At 37.7% G+C, this 25,413-nt stretch overlaps 1 protein-coding gene across 4 annotated transcripts in view; it reads right to left on the bottom strand.

Moving 5' to 3' along the window:
* TTK (TTK protein kinase) overlaps positions 1-22,043 on the bottom strand; it is a 39,525-nt gene extending 17,482 nt beyond the window's left edge. For 2 of the 4 annotated variants that reach the window (XM_042803243.1, XM_042803241.1), the window contains exons 1-6: positions 21,900-21,949; positions 18,317-18,494; positions 12,787-12,931; positions 12,278-12,503; positions 7,673-7,779; positions 2,954-3,097 (exon numbers count right to left, since the gene is read on the bottom strand). In XM_042803243.1, the coding sequence (XP_042659177.1) occupies positions 2,954-3,097; positions 7,673-7,779; positions 12,278-12,503; positions 12,787-12,931 (622 nt within the window). In that variant the 5' untranslated portion in view covers positions 18,317-18,494; positions 21,900-21,949. The other 2 variants (XM_042803244.1, XM_042803242.1) reach the window with 2 other exon arrangements.
* Positions 22,044-25,413: the final 3,370 nt, after the last annotated feature.

The raw sequence follows: 25,413 nt of genomic DNA on the forward strand, positions 1-25,413 counted from the left end.
GAAGGAAGCTTGCTTCACAAGAACTCGTCAGAAGACTTTAAAACTGCTTATGTTTTGATTCTTTCATTGTTCATTCCAAAGTTATCAGCACACATGATGAGGACACCCACACCTAAATAACTGTAATAAATCCTAAATTAAACATTAAACCCCAACTTGTTTCAGAGGTAGTATCTCAAAGGTACAACTGTCTAGACAATCCTTACAAACTCTGTGCTACTGCAGGGACCCAAGATATTGATAATATCCCTGACCCATCCTGTTTTCCTCCTACTGAACACTTGCTTTTGGGCTCTGATTTCATTTATGTGGTATTTCATTTTGATACAACATTTTTGTGCTCAGTTATGTTTCTGTAGATCCGTCTGGATTTAAAGCATTTAACAGGTTCCTGCAATTACGAAAGCATGTAGCCTTTTCAGTTCTAGTGAAAATGATAAAAAGTAGCAATCATAACATAAATAGGTAAATCTTTCACAGGCATACCTTCTCCTTTAGGTTTTTCAGTACAATTTCTGGAAGGTTGCATACTACATCCCTAGAACTACCTACTGTGTCAAAGGTAGAAGACAGGAATCAGGACATTAGAAATACCAATCATCAATTAAACACTTGTTTTTCTTGTTGAGATTGTCCTTCCCCTTCTTAGAAAGAGAGACATTTTAACTACAGACCATTTTAGTCATTAAAACACTAAAAAGCTTCCCAGTTTCAGTTACTGAACATGGTTTTCATACTGATAAAACCTAGGCTGAAAGAAATTTCAAAGTCACCTTCAAACTCCTGCCAGAGTTAGGCCACGGGCACATTCCCTTCTACAGCCAATTCTACTAACCAAGTGAAGAATTTACTACCTCAGTACCTTGTTACCAAAGTCCTTTTGCTGGTCCCTCCACCTCACTGACCTGCCAACACAGCACTTATGAGCGTAGCCTTTAATTCATATCAGGTAAATCCAACTGAATTAGTCTTAGCAATTAGGTGGATTAAATTAAACCAGTTGATTTCACCAATAGAAAATTTGAGAGCAGTCTTGTAAGCTGTGCTCTACTGCCAGGTCAGGGAAGTTCAAGACAGGCAATAGCAAACAGCTCATTCACCAGCTCCATCTTGGAGTAGAAAATCTTGCTCAGTTATTGAAGAATTATATGAAGCTGTACGTTAATCTTAAAATGAAATGTCAAGTCAACTCCTAGTTACATTATTAATGAGCTTTGTGAAAATAAAGTATCTATTTCAGATGTACTTTACAGTAAGGAGAACTAGAAATCAAGTTATTTGAAAAGTTATTCTAGAACCTAAAAACCACAAATAAATAGCTCAGAACAACACAGTCATCACTCAAACTATTTTTTCCTAGAAGTGAAGAAGGAAACATAATTTCTCAGAGACAAACAAATGGCCACAAGAAGTCAGAACACACTAATGCAAATACATCAACACTTTAGTAACTGCCTATGAACATGCTAAGTTCATGTGTCACAATATAGAAAAGGTAGTTAATTTTTTGTTTAGGAAACACCGTGGAGTATGAGCTATTTTAAGACCCTTCAAATATACACTAGCCTCTTAAATTATTTTCTTAACAAACCCTTTTTAAAGTTGAAATTAATATTTGATTATTCAGATAGAAAGTTCTCTTCCACAATGCAAGATATATTTTTTAAAAAAGACACACACAAAGGAACATGTATTTTGAAAAAGACAACTAAGATACTATATGATCATCTACATCACATAGGCCTTGTTTTCCATTGGTATAGGAAATTTACTATGACCTACATTTTTTTCTTAATTAGTAAATTACTTTTTCCCAACCAAACATGTTTTATTGCACCTGCTGTGTCAAATACTTTAGATTGCTGTGCATGTAAGATGGGAAAAAATAATTAAACCAAAGGCTTCTAAATTTGCTGCATAGTTTTTACATTCACATCACTATAACCGCAATAGCTTGTCAAAAGTTTTCTGAACAATCTTTTGAAGATGTGAAAAAATGCATGTGGCACAGTACATCAGCTGTGGCACTTACAATGTCTATATCTGATTAACAGTAAACAGAATAGGACCAAAAATAAAGTTTATTAAAAAAATTTAATACCATAACTGAATATTATTGCAATTATTGCCAAATGATTGGGTTTTCTTTCCCTCACAACTAGTGTTTCACACAAACGTTGATTCAATAGGAGCCAGACAATTTCAAACCACATTCCTGAAGACATATCTCTAGATATGTTGCATTGCACTAATTCTGTCCTTATACAAAGCAAAAATACGGATGTGTTAGACACCACTGTTGGAAGAATTAGTTACATGCACTTCAATCTTTAAGTCGAATCATGTTTTTTACTAAATTCCACTCCAAACAAATTTATCTCTTGGAAACTTCATGAGGTAACTGTTCCCTTATTGAAATTATATACACAGCAATCAGTATCAGTTATGTTTTATGATATACCCAAGCACTTCAATTTTGTACTAATAATATAGGGGTTTTGTCCATTTGTAAAATGGAGTCGAAATGGATTAATTTCCCTAGATTTGACTTCATTGAAATGACTGACAGAACTTCACCAGCCAGTCACAAGATACACCTTGAAGCTGTCTGTAGGTTTCAACTCTAATTCTTCTACACCACCAGTGGCTCTTACTTCACATTTTCCGCTCTAAGTCTCTACCAAAAAGTACAAATACCTAATGATAGTCAGAGGAACACCCTCTGCAGAATTAGCAAATCTACCATCCTATGGCTCCTGTAAACTAGTCACTGCACTGAAGATGAAACCAAGCACCGAAGGAATAAGACTTACAATATATATACATACAGCTGTTGGACAATAGCAGATTATGAGTTCATATCTAGAAGGGACAAACATTAGAAAGATTTCTTTTTCTATCTAGAATTACCTCATGCATAAACTCAATCAACATTTTAAGAAATTGCAGTTACCTGCCAAGTTCTCCTTGTCCTCATTTGAAAGCAGCTGCTTTTTTTCTGAATGAAAGTTTTGTAGAGCAGTTTCCAACATTTCTAGTGGAACAGCAGAGCACTCCACAGCTTTCTGAAGGAGCTGCTTACACTTTTTCACATTTCCTAAACAGGAAGGAACACAGATAGAAATCAGGGAAATAAAGAACAATTACTCTAAGGCAACATGGTCTTTCTTTAGACATGATTACACTCATGCTGTCCTATATTCACTTTGGATCACTCTCTGAAGCCATTGGTCATCGGGCACTTCCTCCCTTAGATATCCACTTTAAGGATACTGCCTGGAACCAGTTACAAGTGAATGACATAAGTCAATTTTTCTCACCAAGTTGAACAGCAAGTCACAAAATATGCTTTATGAACTCACAGAACTGCATTGTCAGTTTTTGTTTAGTGTTACAGGAACTGTACGGAAATACAAAACAAATTATAAAATCCAGGGTTTTTTCTGTAGTATCAGCAAGCAAAGATGATCTTTATGGACTTTCATTTAGATCTGCCCAGATATAAACTTTATTACATATGCATTATAAAACATCTTCAATGCACTTAATAGAGATCAAAGTTAAAAGCAGCTGTTAAACACCACTACTCCAGACAGCACTACAGCTAAGAAAAGAGGAGTGAAAATTAAAACTATCCTTCCATTAGTTTTATACATTACTAAATGCCACGAACAGAGACTGAAAAGAACTGGGGAGAAAAAAGGGATGTTTTAACAAAACACTGAAAGCAATCAATTTAAAAATGTAAACATGTACACATACAGCTATTATAAAAAACCCCAAAATACAAGAGTCAAATACAGAAAGTAGTGTTCCACAACCAAAATCTTTTCCTTGGCTTAGAGGGCATCAGGGCAAAATTATGCAATGTTTTGTTAAAGCTGCTACTGCCCTTGAAGTCCCAAATGCCCTTTTTCCTCAGTTCCAAAGCAGCAAAACGTAAACCACTTTGTTCTAATATATATAATTATTTCTTATACTATATACTATTCTATTTCAGATCTCCATGATGTCTGCAGCACTCAAAACTCCACTGATAACCGAAGTGTCACCTGCAGTTCAGACAGGGGGAGAAGAATGTATATATTCAAGTTATGCATAAGTAACCTCTTTTAAGAATATTGAATGGGTGATGTCAGACACTGAAGCAAGAAACCACCAAATAAGATTGGCTATGATTTCATTTAAATCTATCGTGCATATTTGTTGTAAGTTGTTTTTTAATCATATAATATAATACTATTTTTCTCCTAAACCCTTAGCAAGTGGAGAGTGTTTCTTTTTAAGAATCCTTAACCAGCATTCTACCTATGGCTGTATTTAGTAACCACACGTTGCTTCAACAAGACCTGCTATTCAAAATGAAGTTAATTCCTCCTAGTATTATGTGCATCATCGAATAAAAAAAAAAAAATAACATGAAACTAAAATGCCTGTGTGAAAAATGAAACGCTCCATCCCCCTTAACAGATGAGGAACGAAGGCACAAAAGTTAAGTCAGAAGTATCTGTGAATTTCAGTCCACCTACTTCATCACATACAAAAAGCCTGAATGATCCACCTAGGCATAACATTTTTTATAGCCAAAAGTAGTTTTATTTATGGTCATGAGTTCCAAGCCAAGTTCACAACAAACCTTGCTTCAAGTATACTACCCAAGGCACACTAAAAGTAAGAAAGAGCTCCTCATCTGACCTATTTTAATGAAGTTGTATTCAGCATTTAAATAAAACCAGAACAGAACGGTACCTTTATTGTGTCACTCCATCTTCAGGTAATAAATATTCAATTTATAAGGAAATCAATATCAATTTGCCAATCATAATTGCAGAATTTTGACTTGAGCTTTGGCTCACAATTTTGCTCAAGGTAGGAAAGTGAATGTATAATTAACTTTTTCTTCTTAATGCAAAGGGAAATACAGATTAATCCAGAAGTAATTGGAAGGTGTGCCAAAGTACTGCTGAAATCACCAGGCTGAGGAGGTAAAGCACTACACTCCTCCTTTCCCTCTGGCCTAAGCTCAACACACTCAGTGAGAGGAACAGCACTCAGTAACAATATACAACTCCCATGTTACATTAATCCTCTTTGAAGCACCCAGCAGGGACACTGTAGCGTCATATATATTACCTAATGTCAAATAGACCAGCTTAAGCATAACAGATACAAATCAGAGAACATAGTGGAGATAAAACAAAGTAAATCATAAATGGCTTATTTGTTTGGGATTAGGACTTCATTTTAGGTTGACTATTTTCTGTCAAAGGGAAACTATCACATGAACACATCCCATAGCTACAGGGTAATTAAATTCACAAGTGATTCTATCAAAAGATGAATTTAGTCTTTGGTAATCAGTAGTAACATTTCTGTACTTCAATTACACAATGGGTTTTGTTTATTACACTTGACAATATATTTTACTGCAGTATTACTGTTTTATTATCTTTTTTAATAAGCATATAGTGCTCACTAAACAAATTATTAGCTACTTATTACTACTGTTTATGAGTTCAACACCACAAGTTTATATTAGAACAAGACCAGTCTGATAACTGACTCATCTGAAACAGGAAAAACGTGGAACTTCAAGTCACAAATATGCAGATTTTTGTCTTCTCCTCCCTATCCTGTATTCAGTATTCCTTCCTCCATCATCTTACATGGCATGTATTTCTACAGCCTTCCATGCTCCATTACAAATAAACTTACTAGTGAAGAAAAACTGGAAAACCTGAAGACAAATGAGTATTTACTTATTGATTTTAATAAAATGGCTCTGCTCCATGGGACACACTTTGAACAGCTAAACCGTATCCTAAAACACATTTTAAAAAAAAACACTTGACCAAAAGTTGATTTTCCACTGTTAGTGGTTTTGTCTATAAACAACAGAAGTAAATGTAAAGAGGAGTATCTAGTAAGATGTATTCAGAATCCCGAGTGCATACTAAACAGTATAATCTCCTTTATTTATTGTAGTTAATTTAGGGGAGAATTTCTCATACTAGGCAATATACAACAGCTTGCAGGATACTGACAAAAAACACGAAGAAAAACAAGCCACAAAAACCTCAAAATATATCCAGCAAGGCTTCTTCTTTGAAAGAAGAAAATGGCTTTAATGGAATGTCCTTGTCTTTCTAGATAGAGCAAGCTGTTAAAGGGAAGAGATAAAGAGGGTGGCATACATCACTGCTCAGATCACACATGGAAAGAAGATTAAAAAAAGACACCCAAAAATACAAGCCTGTTGGTACACAGCCTAACCCTGCTACCAAGTGCTAGGGCCACCTCCCCTACACACCACAGGAAAAAAATTGACATAAGCCCAGGTGAGCTTTGTGGCCTGCCGGTCCAAAGTATTGAAGACCTGTTGTTCTAGATACATTAAAGTATAACTTATATAGTCTAGAGAAAGAACTGAAGAACAAAACCAAGGAAAAACTCAGAGTATAATATGTGAAGGAAAAAGGGAGAAAAGAAAAGAGCAAGTGATGCAAAGGCAATCATTTCATCATCTCCTACCAGAGGACCAGTGCCTAGCCAGTCTCCAAGCATCTGCTACTGCAGAAAGACTATCCCCCAGTTTTTTATTGCTGAGCATGGTGCTATATGACATGGAATATCCCTTTGATCAATTCCAGTCAGCTGTCCCAGCTGTATCCCCTATCAATCTCTTGTCCACCCCCAGCCTTTGGGCAGAGGAAAGGCAAAGCAAGAAACATAAATCGCAAGCACTGTTCAGCAACAGCTACAACACCGGTATAGTCACAGATCTAAAACACAGCATCATATGAGCTGTGAAGAAAACTGACTCCCACCCAAGTCAGATCCACTACAGCAAGGAACACGATAAAGAGAACTGGAATTATTAAGAGACATTATCACTTTCATACCAGAATGGTGTGCCTAAAACACTGCTGCATGGCATCATATGATGAAGACCAGCATTCTATTTTGAATACTGATGAATTGCCCCCCCAACTGACTAGAACATGGTATCTATGATGCTGTCAGAGACATCAGCCCACAGCATTTATGAAGCAACACAAGATATGAACAGTCTCCACTGTTCCAACATGAACATTGATCAATGAAACAAGAAATAGAAGGATCAATTAAAATCCAGTTGCTGGCTACTTAAAAACCTGAGCAGCAGAGGAGAAAATTTAACTGGACCAAATTGCACATTTACAGTGTATTTTGGTTTAAAAATAAACCACACAAAGATCTGCAGTTGTTGTTTGGAAGGAGCCAGAATTTCTTACACAAGCAAGCTGAAAATATCTGAAGGGAAATTGCCACCCAAATTTGAGCATAATTTTTCAATGCAGCAAGAGCCTTACTCATACTTCCTAAAAATCTAAGCTTAAAAAAAAAAAAAAAAAAATCAAAAAACACAGAAATCACTGGCACTGACAATTTTCATCTTTTTTGAAAGTTATTTCTAAAAAGGAAAAAAACTATTAAGAACTGTGTGCATATTTATTTTTTAAAAGAGCACATATATTCTTGTTATATTTAAATCAAAAAAGAAAATCCAGAATTATTATTCTTCTGATCTAATAACTACCAGTTTCCTTGTAAATTATGTAACAGAGCAGAAGTTTAAAACTAATAAAACCTAAACGACACAGAACACCACCAAACAAGTTTCTCTACACACCTTGTGATAGCTCAAACTGTGCAAAAGCCACATGCACAAAAGCAAATTTCTTGCAGTTCAGTCTGGCCAGATGAAATTGGTCCCGTGCCTCCTCTGGATCTTGAAGACTGTAAAGACAGCATATTAGTAGTTACACAAGGTGAAGAGTCAGAGTAACAATGATAAAGTTCCATCTGCTGGGGGATGGCTTTAGGTAATGGTGGAAAAGCAATCTTATCTACAGCTGAAGTCTTTCCTCTTTCTTAGAGCCATGAGTGAAGTACAAACAAGCAACGAGCCTTAAAAAGCTAATAGTTGAAAGATATCATGCTGACCCTTTCCAAAAACCAGAAAGTGCTCAAACCTGAAGAGAAAGATTGAGGATTCAATCTTTGTCACCACTTATATTACTCCTCAAAATATGTAGATATTTTCCTTCAGAACACCCACAAATCTGTACAGAACACTCACTTGTAGCCCTTTCAGGCTACATGCTGATGCTATCCATGGAAAAACCTCTGTTCTTCTAGATGCACACACTCCTATACTAAAGGGGTTGCAAAGCAGGAGGACAAGGAGGAGACTGCTTTAGAAACACCAAGAGTGGAAAAATGTATTAAGTCAGAAGATATTATATACACTATTAGTTACATCCTGCAACAATATGGTCACAAACTTTCTAATCCATTACATTAAAGCAATACTGAACTCCAGAATTTTCCTAGAGGTTATGAGCTTTTCTACATTGAAGAACTTCTGCAACTGCATCCAAATTGTCATATTCCCTTAGCAGAGATGTATGTCGCTGAAGGAGGTTGTTCCTCTTGGTACATCTGTAACACCATACCTATAAAAACTAGGACACAAAAACATTTATCCAATAGCTACCTCTTATCAAGGATTCTATGGGAATATCAGCTTCTTATAAGATGTAGGGAATTCATTTTGTTTTCCCCACACTCCTAGGCAACACAGCCTTATCAGTTAAATTTGGTGGTACAAGATAGATTTAAGTCTGTTTTCAGCAGACACACCAAAACATGGTACACTTCAAAAATGTAGATTGTGCCACAAAGTGCTGACAAGGTGCTTCACACTTAATAGTTTCTTTACTTTTACTAAATTTTAATCCTACTTTTACATTCAGCTATAGATTCCAAAGTAGGACAATCAAGATGCTTTCACACAGTACACCAACGTTTAAATATGCTAGAGGATCTGCAGCCTCAGTAAATACTCATCAAGATAGCAAAAGGCCAAAATCTATATCACAATGAACAAATTAACACTAAATTTCAATGGACTCCCTCCCCCCCCCGTTTTTTTTTTTTTTTAAACCGAGTTCTCTCAACACTTTTATTAGCAAAATCTACAAGCAAGAAATAAATGATTTTTTTTCCAAAATTCCACCTTGGCTCAACTGGTAAGCAAAGGTAGTACTTCGAAGTGGGGACTGTGAAAAATTTATGGCAATGGCTTAAAAAACATGTACAGAAAAATACAACACAGAAAGCTAAGGAGAATATATTTCCAGTATAATTCTGTGGAATTAAGAATGAGAAAAGTTTCTATCATAACTTAGGCATGTTGCTGGACTCGAGTAAGTTTAATAAACTCAGCTCTGATCATCCAGAACTATAGGACAGGCACAGAATAACCCATCTGCAGGCAAAGTCAGAATAACAGAAAGGAAGCTGTAATATGAATTACATTAACTTTCGACAAGTGTGTTAAATTTTAAGTTCCTGTAGAAAGCAGCAACAACTTGGATAGCAATATGCAGAACAAGACCTAATGTTACCAACGGGCATCAGGTGCCACACACTTGGTGGCACTGTGCTACAGCCGGCAGCACTGCATAAAATCAAGCCTGGCATGGTTAATGTGCAATACAAATAATCAATCACAGATGCAGCTGACTCTTCATCTATGCCTGTTTCAGAGTACACTCAAGGGTTCTTTAAACAGCTTCAGTATCACAATAGGTCAAAAAGTTTTGACATAGTCACACCGCGGCTAGAGAATATACCAGGACAATACAGGTCCGGTGCAAATAATGGAACAATCCACCTTTGATCAGAAGAAAACAGTGTTGATGCCAGTGGACACTATAATCCCAAATTTCCGTCACTGCTTCTGAAGTTTGTGATGCTCTGACTTGCTTTTCCTGTTAGGTGGAACATTTGGAAGAACAGCAAACAACTTACTGAAGAGCATCTTTCTCCTGCCAAAGGCAGTGTCATCAGAGCAACTATGTATCAAAGTGTTACTTTACTTGCAGTAGCTTAAAAAAATCAGAAGCACTATAGGGAATCATGAAATGAGAGTATTTTCCCCAACAGATGCTAAAACTGAGCAGAGACAAAATAGATAGCTCTAGACAAACTGACAGACAGGAACAGAAAAGGTGAGTACAAAACACTACGGAAATCTCAAACACCAAGAAAATTATGAGCAATGAGTGAACATGCCAAACAAAAGACCCAAATAATCACTCACTGATTAATGTCACATTAATCTCCAAAAACTACCGTCAAGCAACATTGTTGTTTTTTTATATCTGATCGGTCAAAAGCAATTTCATGTTCTGGTGTGATTACACATTTAGTTCATAAACATAGTTTCAGATAAACAATCGACATTATACGCCACTCAATGAGAAAGCATTAGGTTATAATAAATGATTGAGAACTGGCTAATCTCTTAAAGTAATTTTCAAATTGGGGACCGTAATTTAGGGAGATACTTACAGCAAAATTCCATTGGGATTTATGCTGTGCCAGATTTTGGAGGGTACCTTTAAGAGGAGTTTGGGCGCGAGTTGTTCATCTTTTTTAAAAAAAATAATTTTCATTAGCAAGTCAGGAAACATATGACTGATGGTTCTTGCCAGTTAAAAATATAAAGAAGAAAACAAAAAGAACAGATCGGAACTACCCAGTGAGCTAGGTAGATTCTACAGTAATGCTAGCTACCAAAGCAGAAGGTATTTCAATATGGCTATACAGAGTACATTTTAATAGCAAAACAAGATAGACTACTCTCCCAAGAAGGTCTCTAAAGACTGTAGCAGTGAAGCAACTAAAGACATTTCAGTGGGACACCACAACTAGAACTGTTAATAGTATTCATGCATTCTAGCATCAACAAGCTACTGACAATGCCTTCAGTTTTGCTTTCTGCAATACAACACAGAAAACTGAACGTAGTTCTAGTATCCATTTTAAAAGTAGTCACCTTTAAAACCTTCTTTTAAAGATCAAGTGGAAATAGGTCCAGAATTTTAAAGTGATTAGGGAGGTAGGAAATAATCTTTCTGAATTTACAAATCCTACTGTATATGAGGTAACAGATGTGACTTGATAATAGCATCCAATCACCATTCCAGAAAAGGAATTCCAGAAAGTATGAGTTGGAAGCATATGATACACAATTTCTGTTCTGAGGAAAAGCAACTAACCTTTGAACAAGAACACCAACTCCCAGTATCTTTAAAGACAAGAGGTCTTTCTGGAAGATATGCTTTACTTCACTTACACTAAAGTACCTTACATTTCAAAATACTAAGGATTCACAGCAGGTCATTATTCACTCTTGCTTGTTCCTTAACAGTAGATTCAACAGATTACTAAAAGCATACAATGGAAGTAAACACCAATGCAGCAAGACCCATGCAAATAACAGTACATACAAAAGTGGACAATATCACACTGCAAGATCAAGTCACCTGCCAAAAAGCCAAATACGAGGACATACAAGAAACAGAAAAACACTAGCTATACTCACTGGCAGACCACCTGCTCAACTCTAATTGCTGCAATGTTAAAACCCAGCTCTTCATCAAAATATTTGCTGCAATGATATTTCAAGTGACAGAAGAACTCCTTACAAAAAAAAAAATCAAATTATAACCCTGTCCCACATTCTGTCTGAAAACATCTGAACCACCACAGCACTCAAATTTGGACCAAATAAAGCAATAAATGATCACAATCAAAACTAATTTCATAGGTATGAAAGTACACAATGATGTTCTGAGACATTCTTCCTACCTTAAGGCAGCTAATGTAATGTAGCTGGGATGAGTCTTTTCTAGTAAGGGAGAAAGACTAAATAAGGACAGACCACTATGGTTTGACTAGATGAATTAGATAATAGCCAACTGTCTACCTCACAGCCAAATCAGTTATAGAAGTCCACAGGGAAATTAATCCTAATTCACAACATACATAGTTTAATATACAGATTATAGTTACTGCAAGTTATATCAGATTTCACGCATGCAGCTTCTTTTGAGCTGAAGTATAAAGCTTAAATAAAAGCGTCTCATAATATTTCCCCATTTACCTTACACACAGAACCCAGAAAAAGTGTGTTAACATCTCTTAAACCAAATAGCTCTGAACAATCATATTTACTAGCTTATACAAAAAAACACAAGTACTGTGGAGACAACAGATGAAATTCAGCAGCTTTGGCTAGTCATCTTAAGGAGCCAATATGAAAACATCAACACTCAAAATAACAATTTGTTGCAGAAACCACTAATGAAAACAAGCTATTTTTAACATCATTCAAATGCAGAATTCTTAATGATGCGTTCTTATACTGAAAATTTATACTTACGCTTTCAACTCAGCAAATCTCACAAGAATGCGAGCATAGCTCTCATCTTGGCTATGCTTTTCTGCAGGTAATGCAGTCACTGCTTGACTGTAATGACCAATGAGTCTATTCAGTAGGCTAACATCCATTTGAGGAACACCCTTTTTCTCTAGTCTAAGCAAAAAACACAGCCAATCTTCTGGATTATTTGTTGTCATCATTATTTGATTAACAGTCCCAGAATTATCTGATAGAAAAATAAGAAAGAACATTGATTAAAACTGCAGCAAACGTGAACAGAAGACAACACTTTCTGTAAGTTTTCATGTAATATGACTAGCGATTTTTTTTTTTTTTTAAACAAGATTAGAGCACCACAGTTAACTAAAACAACGAGAGATTAAATGTATGTTCTGGTCATTAATACTGAAAAAATGCTAAATCTTAAATCCTTTCATTCAATGGTTCTTTCACTCAATCTAGGTTAAGATCTGTTGCATAAGTGACAACAGTGTAACAAAAACACATACCTGTTGTATCAGTGGAAATTTTAGTACAGTTAAGCTCATCTGTGATATTGTCTTCATTTCTGTATTTATTTTTCAAGTCTCTAACTCTATTCATGATTGATGCAATTTGTGGCAACCCTCTTTCACTTAGGTCCTCCTCCTCCATCTGCAAACACAAGATTAAAAACCAGTGAAGTTACTGAAGAACTCTGTTGTAGCTCACCTTAATTGGAATTACCATGGGAAAGCCTATCGTGTATGTTGCGCAGCTTGAGACTCAACCACATTATGTAACAAATATTCTGTGAAACTTTTGTCAATGTAGTTATACAAGTAAACTTCCTCGCAGAAGCCAACTTATACAAGCAAAAAGAATCAGTACATAACTCATCTGCCCAAATACTAGTCCATGCTTCACACTAGCTCTTTCCAATAAGATATATCCAGGGTTTGATTAAAATTGGGGGTGGGTTACATTGCCTGAATAGCTGTGAGTCCATTGTGTTAAATCACATCCAGAATCCATCGATCAGGACAGCTAAGAGGTAGTCCCTCCTCCTAGCTATACACTCCTACCACTTCTCTTGAACAAACAGCAATGGAACAAGCATTACTCAGACTTCCCAGTGACCTGGCTCAGGGACAAATCCCAACAGAAAAACAGATAAAGTGGGGAAAGATTTTATCTTTCTGCCTGATGTTTTTCCTGCTCTCTCAACTGGACAAGAGAAAGGAAAGGCAGGAAAGAGAGACTTTAATTTGATGACACCTATAATGCTGGGTTCGATTACTTTAGATGTGTCACCCCACACACACACCTCCCTTAAATGTAAACATTTTTCATTTGGAAAGAAAACTTGATTCTATAACAATAGAATTGTTTTAACAATATTAATTTTTTCCATCACTGATATAACTTACAGTGGAAAGAAGTTTCAAGACATAAGAGATACTCACAACCTGCCTTTTAGCATTATCTCCTCTGTAATGGGTATTATATTTTTTATTTAACATAATACATGTATAGTTGGACAGTGAGATGTGCTCGGAAAAATATCAGTTTATTCTTGTTATGCCTCAATTTTAACATTATCCTTCTCTAAAGCAACACTTAATTGAAATGTGGTACACTTACTTATACCACTAAGATTCTAAATCAAACATTCTGAAGTAGTTCCTTGTCCTAGTTTTCAACTTTTACTGTTGCAAAATGTTATCACCTAGATGTCTATCTAAAAGGATTAATTCTAAAAGTTTATACAAACAAAGACAAACCACTGAATACAGGTGAACCAGTAAGGGATATGTAACAAATTACTATACTACATTGCTTGTAATAAGTAATATTCAACTTTTGTATTAATTCCTGGCTGGAATGTCTGCTTTATTAAAGAATACAATCAACATGAAACTAAAAACTGATAGCAAAGGGGAGCACTAGCCAAGAAACACTAGTCAGAAGATAAAGTTCACACATGAAACACCAAAAGCATATCTGTATCGAGTTTCACAGACTATGTGCAGGCTGGGATAACCCTAAGGCAAATCTATGTACTTTGTCAGCTACTAAGACTTATGTTCACATAACTGCAGTTATTTGAGGCTTACAAAAGTAAATGTTAGGAACATTAAGACAAAACTATGTATGTTTAACCCTTCTATAGTATCTCTGTTCAGGAAGGGCAAACTCTTGTGCATATTTCCAAAGAACAAGCCATATTACTTTTTCAAAGGATGTGATAGCATCACAGATGTAGGTGATGTCTTACTAAAATAAAAAGGTAGTTTTCTTTACCCAGAGGTATGCTATACAAACCTCTCTCTTTATGCTTACATTTGACTAAAACCTTTTAATTTCACTCATTATAATTTCAATCTGAAAAATAAATTTTAAAGTTTCACTGCAACTAACATCGTGTTGGAGAAGTGAGAAAAAATTGGCTGGAAGCAGGCAAAGTGACAGATAACACATAACTCCAAACCTCTGCTCTCACGGTTAGCAGTGAAGACAGGGAAATATTTGAAAGTTACCAATGCTTTTACACATAAACTGAACCAAACAATGAATAATTCTGGGGAAGCCTTAGCAAAATTAAGGCTGTGATGAGACAGGGATGAGGGATGGCATGCATCTCTGCCTGAAAAGACTTCAGCAGAAATAAATGAGATCAGTAAGAAAGCAAAGATATAGGTTAAGATATGTTATGCTTCTACAGCATTCTTTTGCACAGTTAGTGACAGTAACAGGACCCAGGGATCTTCTCACCACAAGGAGAGATAGTCACGACCTTGCAAGTTTTGTAGACACATGTGAGTGTGAAAAGGAAAGTCCAGCAGAAATATAATTCTGAGAAACAAACTAACTAGGTAAGGGCTCACAAGTTCCTACCTAAATACAAATCATAGCACAGTGCACGCACGTTGTTAGAATACATTGAAAGAGACAAAAGAAAGCAGGGAAAAATGCAAAAACAAAGTTAAGGTAAAAGTAAATATCCTTGAATGTGGTATTTTGGAAAAGGTAAGATTTTTTTAAAAAAAAGTCTTTTATAATAGTAGCATAGCTATTAAATGCTGTATGTAAGTGCCTGCAATCAATTAAGCTGGTAATTACAATCTAGGTTTGCAGTTGATAACGTCTAAATAAATGTAAAAAGTGTTATGCCACTCAAGTCTCAATTAATACATCATAGTGCAGTGGTACTCAAGGCTGATCTGCTGACTGTAAGGGTCTCACTTTCAGATCAACAGACTTCTGAAGACACAGCAAATTAAACTACACTGAAATTATAATTTTCTGACACTTCATTAGAAGACTTAAGAGCTCCACCGATCAATAGATGCTGAAAACCACTGCCCTAGTAAAATGTCTATAGGGGATACACTGAGAGCCTGGAGGTTTTTTCCAGCAGAGCTAGTGAAAGAGCACACCAACACGCTCAGCAATTTCAACAGATGCAGCACAAGCAAGTGCTTGTAAGAAAAATGGCATTTTTCCTCTTATTTGATACTTTCATACTTCAGCTACCTCCCTAGCACACATCCCCTTCCTATCACAGTCTATTAGTATTTTAAAACCCATTAGCACAAGCTTCTGTATTACTTACTGTATATACACATTGGGCAATTACAGAGATGTAATTACTTCCTATATTATGTAGCCAAATCTGTACAACAGCAAACAAACTTTATATCCTCCCTGTTTATCACAAACTTATCCCATTCTGATGATTCCCTTCCTCCAAGAGATTCCCTACTGCTTTAACAAGTGGTACATGCCCAATACACAGAAAGCAGCCACAGTTCAGACTACAAGAAAAGCCAGGGGCTCAGATTCCAACAGCTCCAGGACAAAAAGCCTCACAGAAAGAGAGGTCCTTACAGGCTTTATCTCCCACAAAATAAGTCTTCTCTTTCTCTTCACAGCCCCTGTCCCTTTACATAAGTTGCTACGGGCAATTCACAGAAAGGGGAAAGACATAAAATGAGACGTGTTCTGCACATACATATCCATAAAGCCAACACAAGCAATGATTTCATCCTCCTTTTATTCTGCCTAAAAGTTTAGCACTCAATGTTATTCTAAGTTCCTTGCCACAGGTTACAGCAATTAGTTTTCACAGTGGGTAAGCAGAAAAGAATTCACATGCTCCTTTGTTCAAAGGGTTATTGCCAAAAACAAATAACACCTATTTTCAAGTTTCTAAAAGGATATGGATTCAGAGGTTTAAAGACTTTTAAGAAACTTATACCAAATCCTTGACACTATATCAGTTTATTATCAATGGAAATATAGTGCATGTATATAGCTGAAAGAAGAATCTAGACAATATGAGCAGAGCAAGAGTGATTAATAGACTGAAGAAAAACGACATTTTTTTTGCCTACAACAAAAATCTTTTACATTTTCATGAAACACTTACCACAGCTTTTCCCACATTAATCAATGTTCCATGCATGTAATGAACTGGAGAATTTTGATATTAAGAACCTAGGTGAATTAAGCGCATATCCAGGGGATTTGACTTCCCAATTACTGTGATGCTGGGCCCAGAAACAGGGAAGGTAATGCACTCTGGACAGATTAAAAAGAGTCAAAGACAGACTAAGTTCATTTTACAGTGAATAATCAGTCTTTGTTCCTTTTGTACTCAGGTATAACAAGTCAATGAAAAGTTGCTGGAAGGCCCAGTTAGATTAGATCTATTTTAGATTAATTATTGATAGAGGTGTAATTGAATGGGATAAAGTAAGTTCATCCACCTCTAATTCCACTATCTAAAAATAAACCTGGCACCACTTTCAGGAAGTCTCACAATTAATTTTTAGACCCTTAGTCATTACAAGTTTGCATTTCTTTAAAAGCACCAGACTCACAGCTTTCCCCAAGCAGAGACCATAAAGCAGAAAGACTGTCTTGTTTACAAAGCTTGCTTATACAGCGGAAGTGGGCATACTTCACATCCTTCCTGTACTCGAAACAGCCCACCAGGAATATTAACACATGTTTATATAGAAGAGTTATTTTAGTAGATTCAAAACGCAGGTTTTTTGGTATAAGCTCCAAGATAGTCTGTCAAAAGTACCATCTACATTACAACTATCAAAAGGTCTTGGCGTCACTAACAACGTTTGGAGTGTGGTGAGAAGCTTAGGACATGGCTTTATAGTATCTTTGCAGAAAAGCAAAAAAAGCATTAAGTTCCAAAAATGCTTCCTTCTTTCCTTTACAAAATGAAATATTTTCAGTGGTCTAATAAAAGTAGAAGCAAGCATCACCCAAATACAGCTGTAAGCAAGATCCATACAGGAAAAAAAAGCTATAAAAGCTAGAGGCAGCATGCTAAATCAGTGTTGTCTGAAACACAATTTTTGTTTCACTGAACAGAGACCCATTTTTCTTCCAAAAAGTACACTGAATAAATTCTAATTTCAGTGCTCATTTGGAACTTCCTTTAATATCTGTTTATACCTAAAGAGGATAGAAGAAATTCAACTTAGGCTGTTCTGTGACTGGCTCTGTAAACTGTCCCATCCTTTGGAGATCATGTTGCTAAAAATTACATATGTGATTACTGTAGCAAAGACTGTTCACATACCGTTCTCAAGGTGATATTTATTTACTGCATAGGGAAAAAACATGTCTCTTCACAAGGAAGATTTTGGTACATGTTGCAGTTTTGCCTTTCATAAATACAGTAAAAGGGGTTACAGGAACTCAGATACTCCCAAACTCCTATTTCTGGGTGAGAATATCCTTAAAGACCTGTCCTTAAACTGTACTCACTCCCTCAAATATGGATGAAGAACTCAGAACAAGAAGATCAAAATGAGTTTACCTCATGTTTAGTAATACCACGATCTCTTATTACAACTGTAATTGCTAACAATTCCCAGATGGACTTTATTTTTTTAAAACACCATATTTATATCTTCCTCGGGGTATAAAAGACTTCTTTTTTGCAGTAATAGCTTGCCAAATGTAGTAGACCAAAAAATAATTTTTTGCATAAATTTCATTTTAACTCTCATCAGTACTCATCAAACTTACATTTCTGGTGTGCTGCTTAAGTGTTCAAGGTTCAATGTGTACTAAATGGAGACAACTTCTGAAGAATGGATATGCCTTGTCAAAAAGATAACATGGACGAGGGTCAGACTATCTCAGATGATCCCAAGAATCCAGCAAAGGCAAGAAACATAGCTCTCCATCCTGAAGAAGTTCCTGCCTAGCAAAAATTGAATGGTTAGACATCGAAAAGTAAATTAATATCAGCACACCCTGTAAGCTTGCCTAAATCTTCATGATATCCCAGAAATATAGCTTCCATTAAATCAATAAAACTATTCCTAGTTAGTAGTAAAAACAGAACAAAAAAGCTCAAACATTACTTTTGGACTGAGTGCAGGCACTTCCAAATGTGTCAGCTTGTTACAACACTTACAGATAAAAAAATATACTAAGGGCATATTCACCTGTGTATTGTCATGATTTGCAACTAATCCTTCTACTCATACTGAAGTTCAACCATAAGCAAGTATTCAGTCTCATTTTGGCTTAATCTGCTGCATGATCACTTTTAAAGAAAGCATTTGCCATGAATTTGTGTGAGAAGTGCATTCAAAATCTGACAAAACAGCAAAAACCTAAAATAGCAATACGCACTCAATAGGAAGCGAGCTTCTAATTGCAACTGCTACATGACAGCACATCCAAGATCTAGAAATCCATACAGGAAAACAGGTTAGGGACAGGGAACCAAGGAACAGGGAGAACATGTATGTGGAAATCAGGAAGATACAGAACTACCTCTAAAAATGCATAGTAGTTAGAGTAACTTCAACCCCTCCTACAGACCCACTAAATAAGGAGCCAAGGGACACAGGCTAAAGAGCAGTGTATGTTGTAAATGGATGAAGCAGCAGTACAGGCTAGCCATAGGCTTAATGTGTAATACACCTAAAAATATTTGCTAATAATAAAGAGAAATTATAGCATCCAGTCTTGAAATACTGGATTTGCTGTGTGTTACACTACTTGCTTGTTTCTAAATGGAGCCAGATGAAGTTTTTCTTCAAATGTAAACTTTGAGAAAGTATGAAAATACTTTTCAATTCTTGAACAAAAAGGTACAGTCTTCCTACACCTAGAATCTACTGATATTTTGCATCTGTCTGTCCCAGGAGCTGTGGAGAGCAGCAAAAATGTTAAGCAAGTGCCTAACAGTTTGCCCAGCTTTTTTCCTCCGGGTGAATTGATCAACCTAGTATAAGAAATTAATGTAATGCTATTACCTATATTTTCCTTATACACCCATGTCATTGTGGCTACACTGTTATCTTAAATATTTGTTTATGTCTGATCCTATGGCCTGATTAAAGCATCTACTGATGTCAAGAGACTACATATTGAAGAACTTTGAGTTAAAGTCCTCTACCCTGTGTAGAAAAGGTAAAATGCCATGTATCCCTCTAAAACAGGAACTTTACACGCATATGTTTTCTGACACTTTCCCCCCACCTATATTTAAGCTATTCTTCCCTTCCTATGCAGAAAGATCACACACAAACATGAGGCAAAAATTAGCCATAGCTGCCACCTTCTACAGTGTTTGCATTATTCCGTTCATATATTCAGTCCACCATAATGGTGCTCATCACTTAAGCAGAGATGCACATGCTTGCACATAACACAGAAAATGCTGTCAGTTACAGGAAATAGAACTATCTCCAAGTGCAGTTATATCAATAACACAGTACTACCAAAGACTCTTCCTAAACTACACATGAACATTTAAACGTTTAAAAGTTCCTGCCCTCAGGATCTTGCCGCATTGGTTCAAGGCAAGTAAGAATGGAAACGCGTGATAACAACACACAACCATCTTCAGAAACACACGGCATTATCTGTCACTCATCCAGTCATCAATTAGTGTTCTGTAGATATTACAGCACAAGATTGTTTTTATTACTGCTTTGAAGGAACAGATACTAGTTTTCACACTGCTGAGTTTCTTTAAAACCCACAGGAAGCCATGAAAACAAAAGACCTCCTTGTTAAAAGATGCAAGCTTTTAGGGTAAAGTCTAAAGAGCAAATTGCAATGGTAGAATGTGAAAGAAGTCCTGCAACTTTTGTTTACTTGAGGCAGATGTTTAAAAAAACGTTACTAGAAAGAGGCAAGCTCATTTTTTCCAAAAGCAGTCACCAAAATCTGAATTCAGTTGAATGGCAAAGCCCTCCAAATCCTCTCCAACTTCAACTCCCTTCATAACCCACATATGACACCCTGATTACAAGACTGGGTTACAATATTATTAAAACAGCTTTCTAACTAGACAGACTTGATAACTCACTCCTAATCTGTTCTCAACTACAGCCACTGATACAAGTCTCTCCTTTACCCAGGCACTGTTTCACAAAATACACAGAAATGTGGTGTTTTTGAAGCCTCTAGCCAGGCTCTAAAAAAAATAAAACACTATACATGTGCATAATCTTTGCTTGGTTTTGTTTACAAGTCCTAAAGGCTAAATCAGCATTTTCTTAAAGGAAAACAAAACCACCGAATATTCAAAATAAAAAATAATTTTAAAAAATCCAGCAACATCAACTATGAAAAGAAAAAGGAAAATTTGAATTCTAGTCTTGGCTGCAAAAAAGATAAGACTCAAAGATAAAAAAAAACGGGCCTAATCAGAAAGAGGCTCAACAGCAGAGCAGGTGAGCTGCTGTAGCATAAGCAAACTGCAGGTTGTACAGCAGCGTGTTACCAAGGGGCAGCAAAGAACAGGGCATCGCACAAAACCACTGAGACACGATTTTAAACTCTGAAGGTTTAAACATATAGTCAAGCAATAACAAGGGACGTAGCCAAGAGTAGTTTTAACTTAAGGTACCATTTCAGACATTTAAATTGCTTTATCACCTGCACTAGACAGAGCTAAATGGGCACGCATTCCAAGATTTTTCCCTCCTTTTCTCTCTCCTCACCCACATGCACCTTCCTGTTTCCAAAACAATTTGTGTAAGTTAATATCAAGCACAGTTCTGCTGTATGTCTATTTCTAAAAAGTGCTACTCCTCAGCCTAATGGAAGATAACTTGCACAATGGATTGATACCCTCACCCAAGTATATATTCTTACATGCTGCCAAATCTGCAAACAGCTGTACTGTCTAGGACTTCTTTCTCGTTCAATTTTATAACATATCGGCCTTAAAAAAGGGAAAAAAAAAAACAAAACAAAACAAAAAACACCACCACTTTCCATAAGCCCTCATAAAATTCAGGTAAAGAAAAAGAAACCGTGAGAAGAGAAAGGCAGCGAGAAGAGATGGCGGGGTGGAGAGGGGCGAGGAGAGAGAGAGAGACCCCACGGCTCCTCACCCGCGGGGGCGGCAGCGCATCTCTCCGCCGGCTGCCACGCCGCAGCCCACCCCGCGGGGCCCGCGACACCGCCCCCCCACGCACACGGCCGTTCCCCACGGGGGGGGGGGGGGGGGTGTGCGCCAGGGCGCGGGTCAGCGACGGGCAGAGGAGGGCGGGGCCGGCGGGGAGGGAGCCCCGCGGGCTCCGCCGCGGCACGGACCCACCCCCCCAGTCCGCCCGGCCGCACTCACGGCCGCACTCACCTTCACCTCCAACCTCAGCGCCCGCGGCGGCGAGGGCGGGGGCGGGACCGGGACCGGGACCGGGACCGGGACCGGGACCGGGACCGGGACCGGGCCGAACAAGCGCGCGCGCCGCTCCTCGGTTTGAATATCACCGGCGCCTAAAGAGCCCGCTCCCCATTGGTCAGAACGGCTCACGGGGCGGGGAGAGGAAGCGGGCGCCGATTGGCCGGAGGAAGGGGAAAACAGCGGAGCCCGCCTTAGCTATTGGAGGGAGGGGGCTGGGGGTCGGGGGTCTTGCGCAGGCGCGTTGAGCGCGGGGCAGCCGTTAGCCGCCTCAGCCCCTGAGGGGCCGTGGTAACTCCTTCCTTCCCTCCCTCCCTCCCCTCCGCCCCAAAGCTGAGAGGAGGGAGAGGGGGGCTGCGCTGCTCTGCAGGGCGGAGACGAGCGCCTCGCTGTCCGGCCGCAGTGATGGGAGCGCGGGAAGGGCTTTCCCTCAGTGGCGGCGGCGGGTTTGTCCCGGCGGGCTGGCTCGCCACGGGCCTCTCTTCCCTGACGGTCTTCGCGGGGGGCGAGCCTCCCGCCAGGTCGCAGGTCGGGGCGGCCGAGGCAGTGCCTGGTTGCCCGCCGCCCGGGGCGCTGGCATGGCTCCAGCGGCTCTTCCCTATTCCCACAGGGAGGGAGAGGGAAGTGTGGGCTACTCGGGTGCAGCTCTTGATTATAAAGTGCTGCACACAGAAGCGAGGTAATGCCAACTTATTTAAAATGTATCCGAAAGTGTTTTCTTCTTTAAGCCATAACTTAATTTTTTGAAGCTTCAGTTAGCTGTAACAAAACGGGACTGTTTGTCCTGACCAGCTCCCTAAGATTACATCTTTCCTCTTCCTTTTTCTCAGGCCGATTCTTCATAAGCTGATCCCATGTCTGCAGTATGTCTAAGGCTGCTAAAAGCAGCTCTTTCTCTGAGCTGTCCCTTTCTTCTTGGATTATAGTAATGCAAGTGCACTAAGTAGAACAGTGCAGCCTCTCAGTTTACATTCTGTCTGTACGTATTAATTACTGTGTTCTTTATTGTGGTATGGTTCTTCTGATGTTTGTAATATTTTCAACACACTATAAAAGCATAATACACTATAAAAAACAGTGGGACATGTATATACATGCATCATTAGCTTTCCATAGACACCACACACAATGTATTAATAATATGATACCTACACTGGTCTGCCATTGAAATTTATCCTAATCATCTTTATTAACCTAAAATTTAAGTATCTTGTCTAATCCAGTGATACAAGTTCACAGTCAAGGAAAAGAGGCATTCAAGAGAGAAATTCAATTTAAACACCTATTTTAGAATGGAATGGAAGTTCCCATGGAAGTGTCAGTGCTTCTCTGCCAAGCAATTCTCACTTTCAGCTAGGCTTAAGTGAGATGATCTTTTTTATACATTGCCTTACTCCTTGCATATACACATTTTTGATGGTTTTGACGGTTTTGTTGTGTTGGAGCTGTCATGTTCTACCAGAATCCAAATCTAGTGAAAAGTTAAAAGAGACAGCACAAGTTGCATGAATCTGCTATGCATCTATCTTCACTTGAGGAACATAGTCATAGATTATTTTATTAGCAGGAGTTTTGATGGGGTCAAAGGAGAAGAAAATTTTATTGTTCTAGTGAGCGAATAATGTTGCCAGGAGTTGTCATTTAATTTCCATTTCTGTGATGAGAAATCGGAATACCATATAGAATCCTGGCAAAACCAAAATGAATAGGAGAAGGAAGACAGGGTAGACCTCTGAAAAAAGCATCAGAGAGAGAAAAGGGTCAGAGAAAGAAAGCCTGTAGTCCTCAAAAAAAAAAAAAAAAAAAAAAAGAAGGACCCTCCATTTACTATTCTTCAACAAAATACAAAATACGTGTGGTGTTTGGATTATTGGTAGAACCATCATTTATTTGCTTATAAATGCTATTGCTCATTATTTTATTCATTATAAAGTCATAGATGTATAGGAAATTTAAGAATTATACTAGTTGAAGTCTCCACTAAAGGTGATTCCAGTTTGAATGACAGAAGTGATGTGTGAATTGCAAAAACAAGGACTAGACTGGGTGACAAATGGAGAGAGAGGTTGGTCTTTTGAAATGAGTTGCCATCAGGGGAATCCTGTTTCATTAGTTTAAATACCTCATCGTATGGTAAGATTTTGTATCAGTTTGGATAATGGTACAGGCATACCATTATTAATGTAGCAAAGGTACAGGTGAGTCATGAAGGCAAGTCAAATGTTGCTAAAATCTTTATAGCACACTATGGTGTTTTCTGCAAAAGAATATAAGAGAAAGGCCTTCCCCTTCTAGTTGATAATTTTGCAGCCACTAACCCATCTTCTTGACTATTTGAGGTGTAATGTCTCTGATATGAAGGCTTGATCTAAAAGCAAAGAGATTGTAGCTCACTGGTTACAATTAATAACAGATACTCGGTGTAGCTGATTTGGTGGAAAGTGCATTTAGAGGATGCTCTGCAGAGTATTTTATGGATGCCATTTACTGAGAATATGTGGACTGTTCCTGACTGCTGATGTATTGCTACAACCTGAGGATGCCCAGGAGAAGAAGCAAACAAACGTTCTGGATGGCAAAGTCACCTCAACAACTAAGAAGTTATTCTGAAAATAGTAAGCAGATAATTAGCAAACTATTAAGATTTTCAGCAGCCAGAATAATCAACATGTCTAGTATTCCCACCCCTAGGTGTTATGTTTCCATAACATACTACTTGTTTGTCGCTGCTGGTTACTTTGAGGTTTATGTGTAATTTTGGTTTTTAATGAAGAGAAATGGAGAACAATAGTTATTTATATATCAGTGGATCTTGTCCCATGGCGTTTCTTCATTTCAGATCTGACACATGCTTTATGGCTGAACTTAGAAAATAACTTTTTTTTCCATATTGATGGTCACATTCAATCACTAAAATAATGAGAACCATTGTACCTGGGCTTCTTTGTGTTTTGTGTTAGCATTTTTTGCTGAAAGTCTCTGAAATGCACAGATGTGCACACACACAGAATACTGGTTTAGAAACTGGCTAATCAACAGATTCCGAAAAGGAAGTGTCAGTAAGAAGTGTTCAAGCTGTTAATTTCAGAAGGATACCTCAGGGATTGGCTCTAACCATGATGGTTTATGAGTATTATATTGGTGATATAAAAAGGCGGCCAATAAACTTGATACAAAGATGGTGTTAATGCTGCAGACAAATGATTGGGCTGTTGACTAGGTCCTGGCCTGCGGTTAAGCTTACTGAGGGGACATGGAAGTTTAAAGAATGTGATGAGAAACTGATGAACATAGCATTGTGAGAAGCTATAGATCACACTGAAAGGTGGCTGGATCTCAGGTGGTTATGGGGGAGTTACATGAGGAATAGCCAAACTTCAAAGGTATTTGAAGTGGAATATTTTGAAAAGGCCATCTTTCGCAGAGTACAACTGTACCAAGAGCACCTACATAACCACATCAGGAATAC

Source organism: Tyto alba, unplaced genomic scaffold (assembly GCF_018691265.1).
Source record: "Tyto alba isolate M040663 unplaced genomic scaffold, T.alba_DEE_v4.0 Super-Scaffold_40, whole genome shotgun sequence".
Taxonomy (NCBI): domain Eukaryota; kingdom Metazoa; phylum Chordata; class Aves; order Strigiformes; family Tytonidae; genus Tyto; species Tyto alba.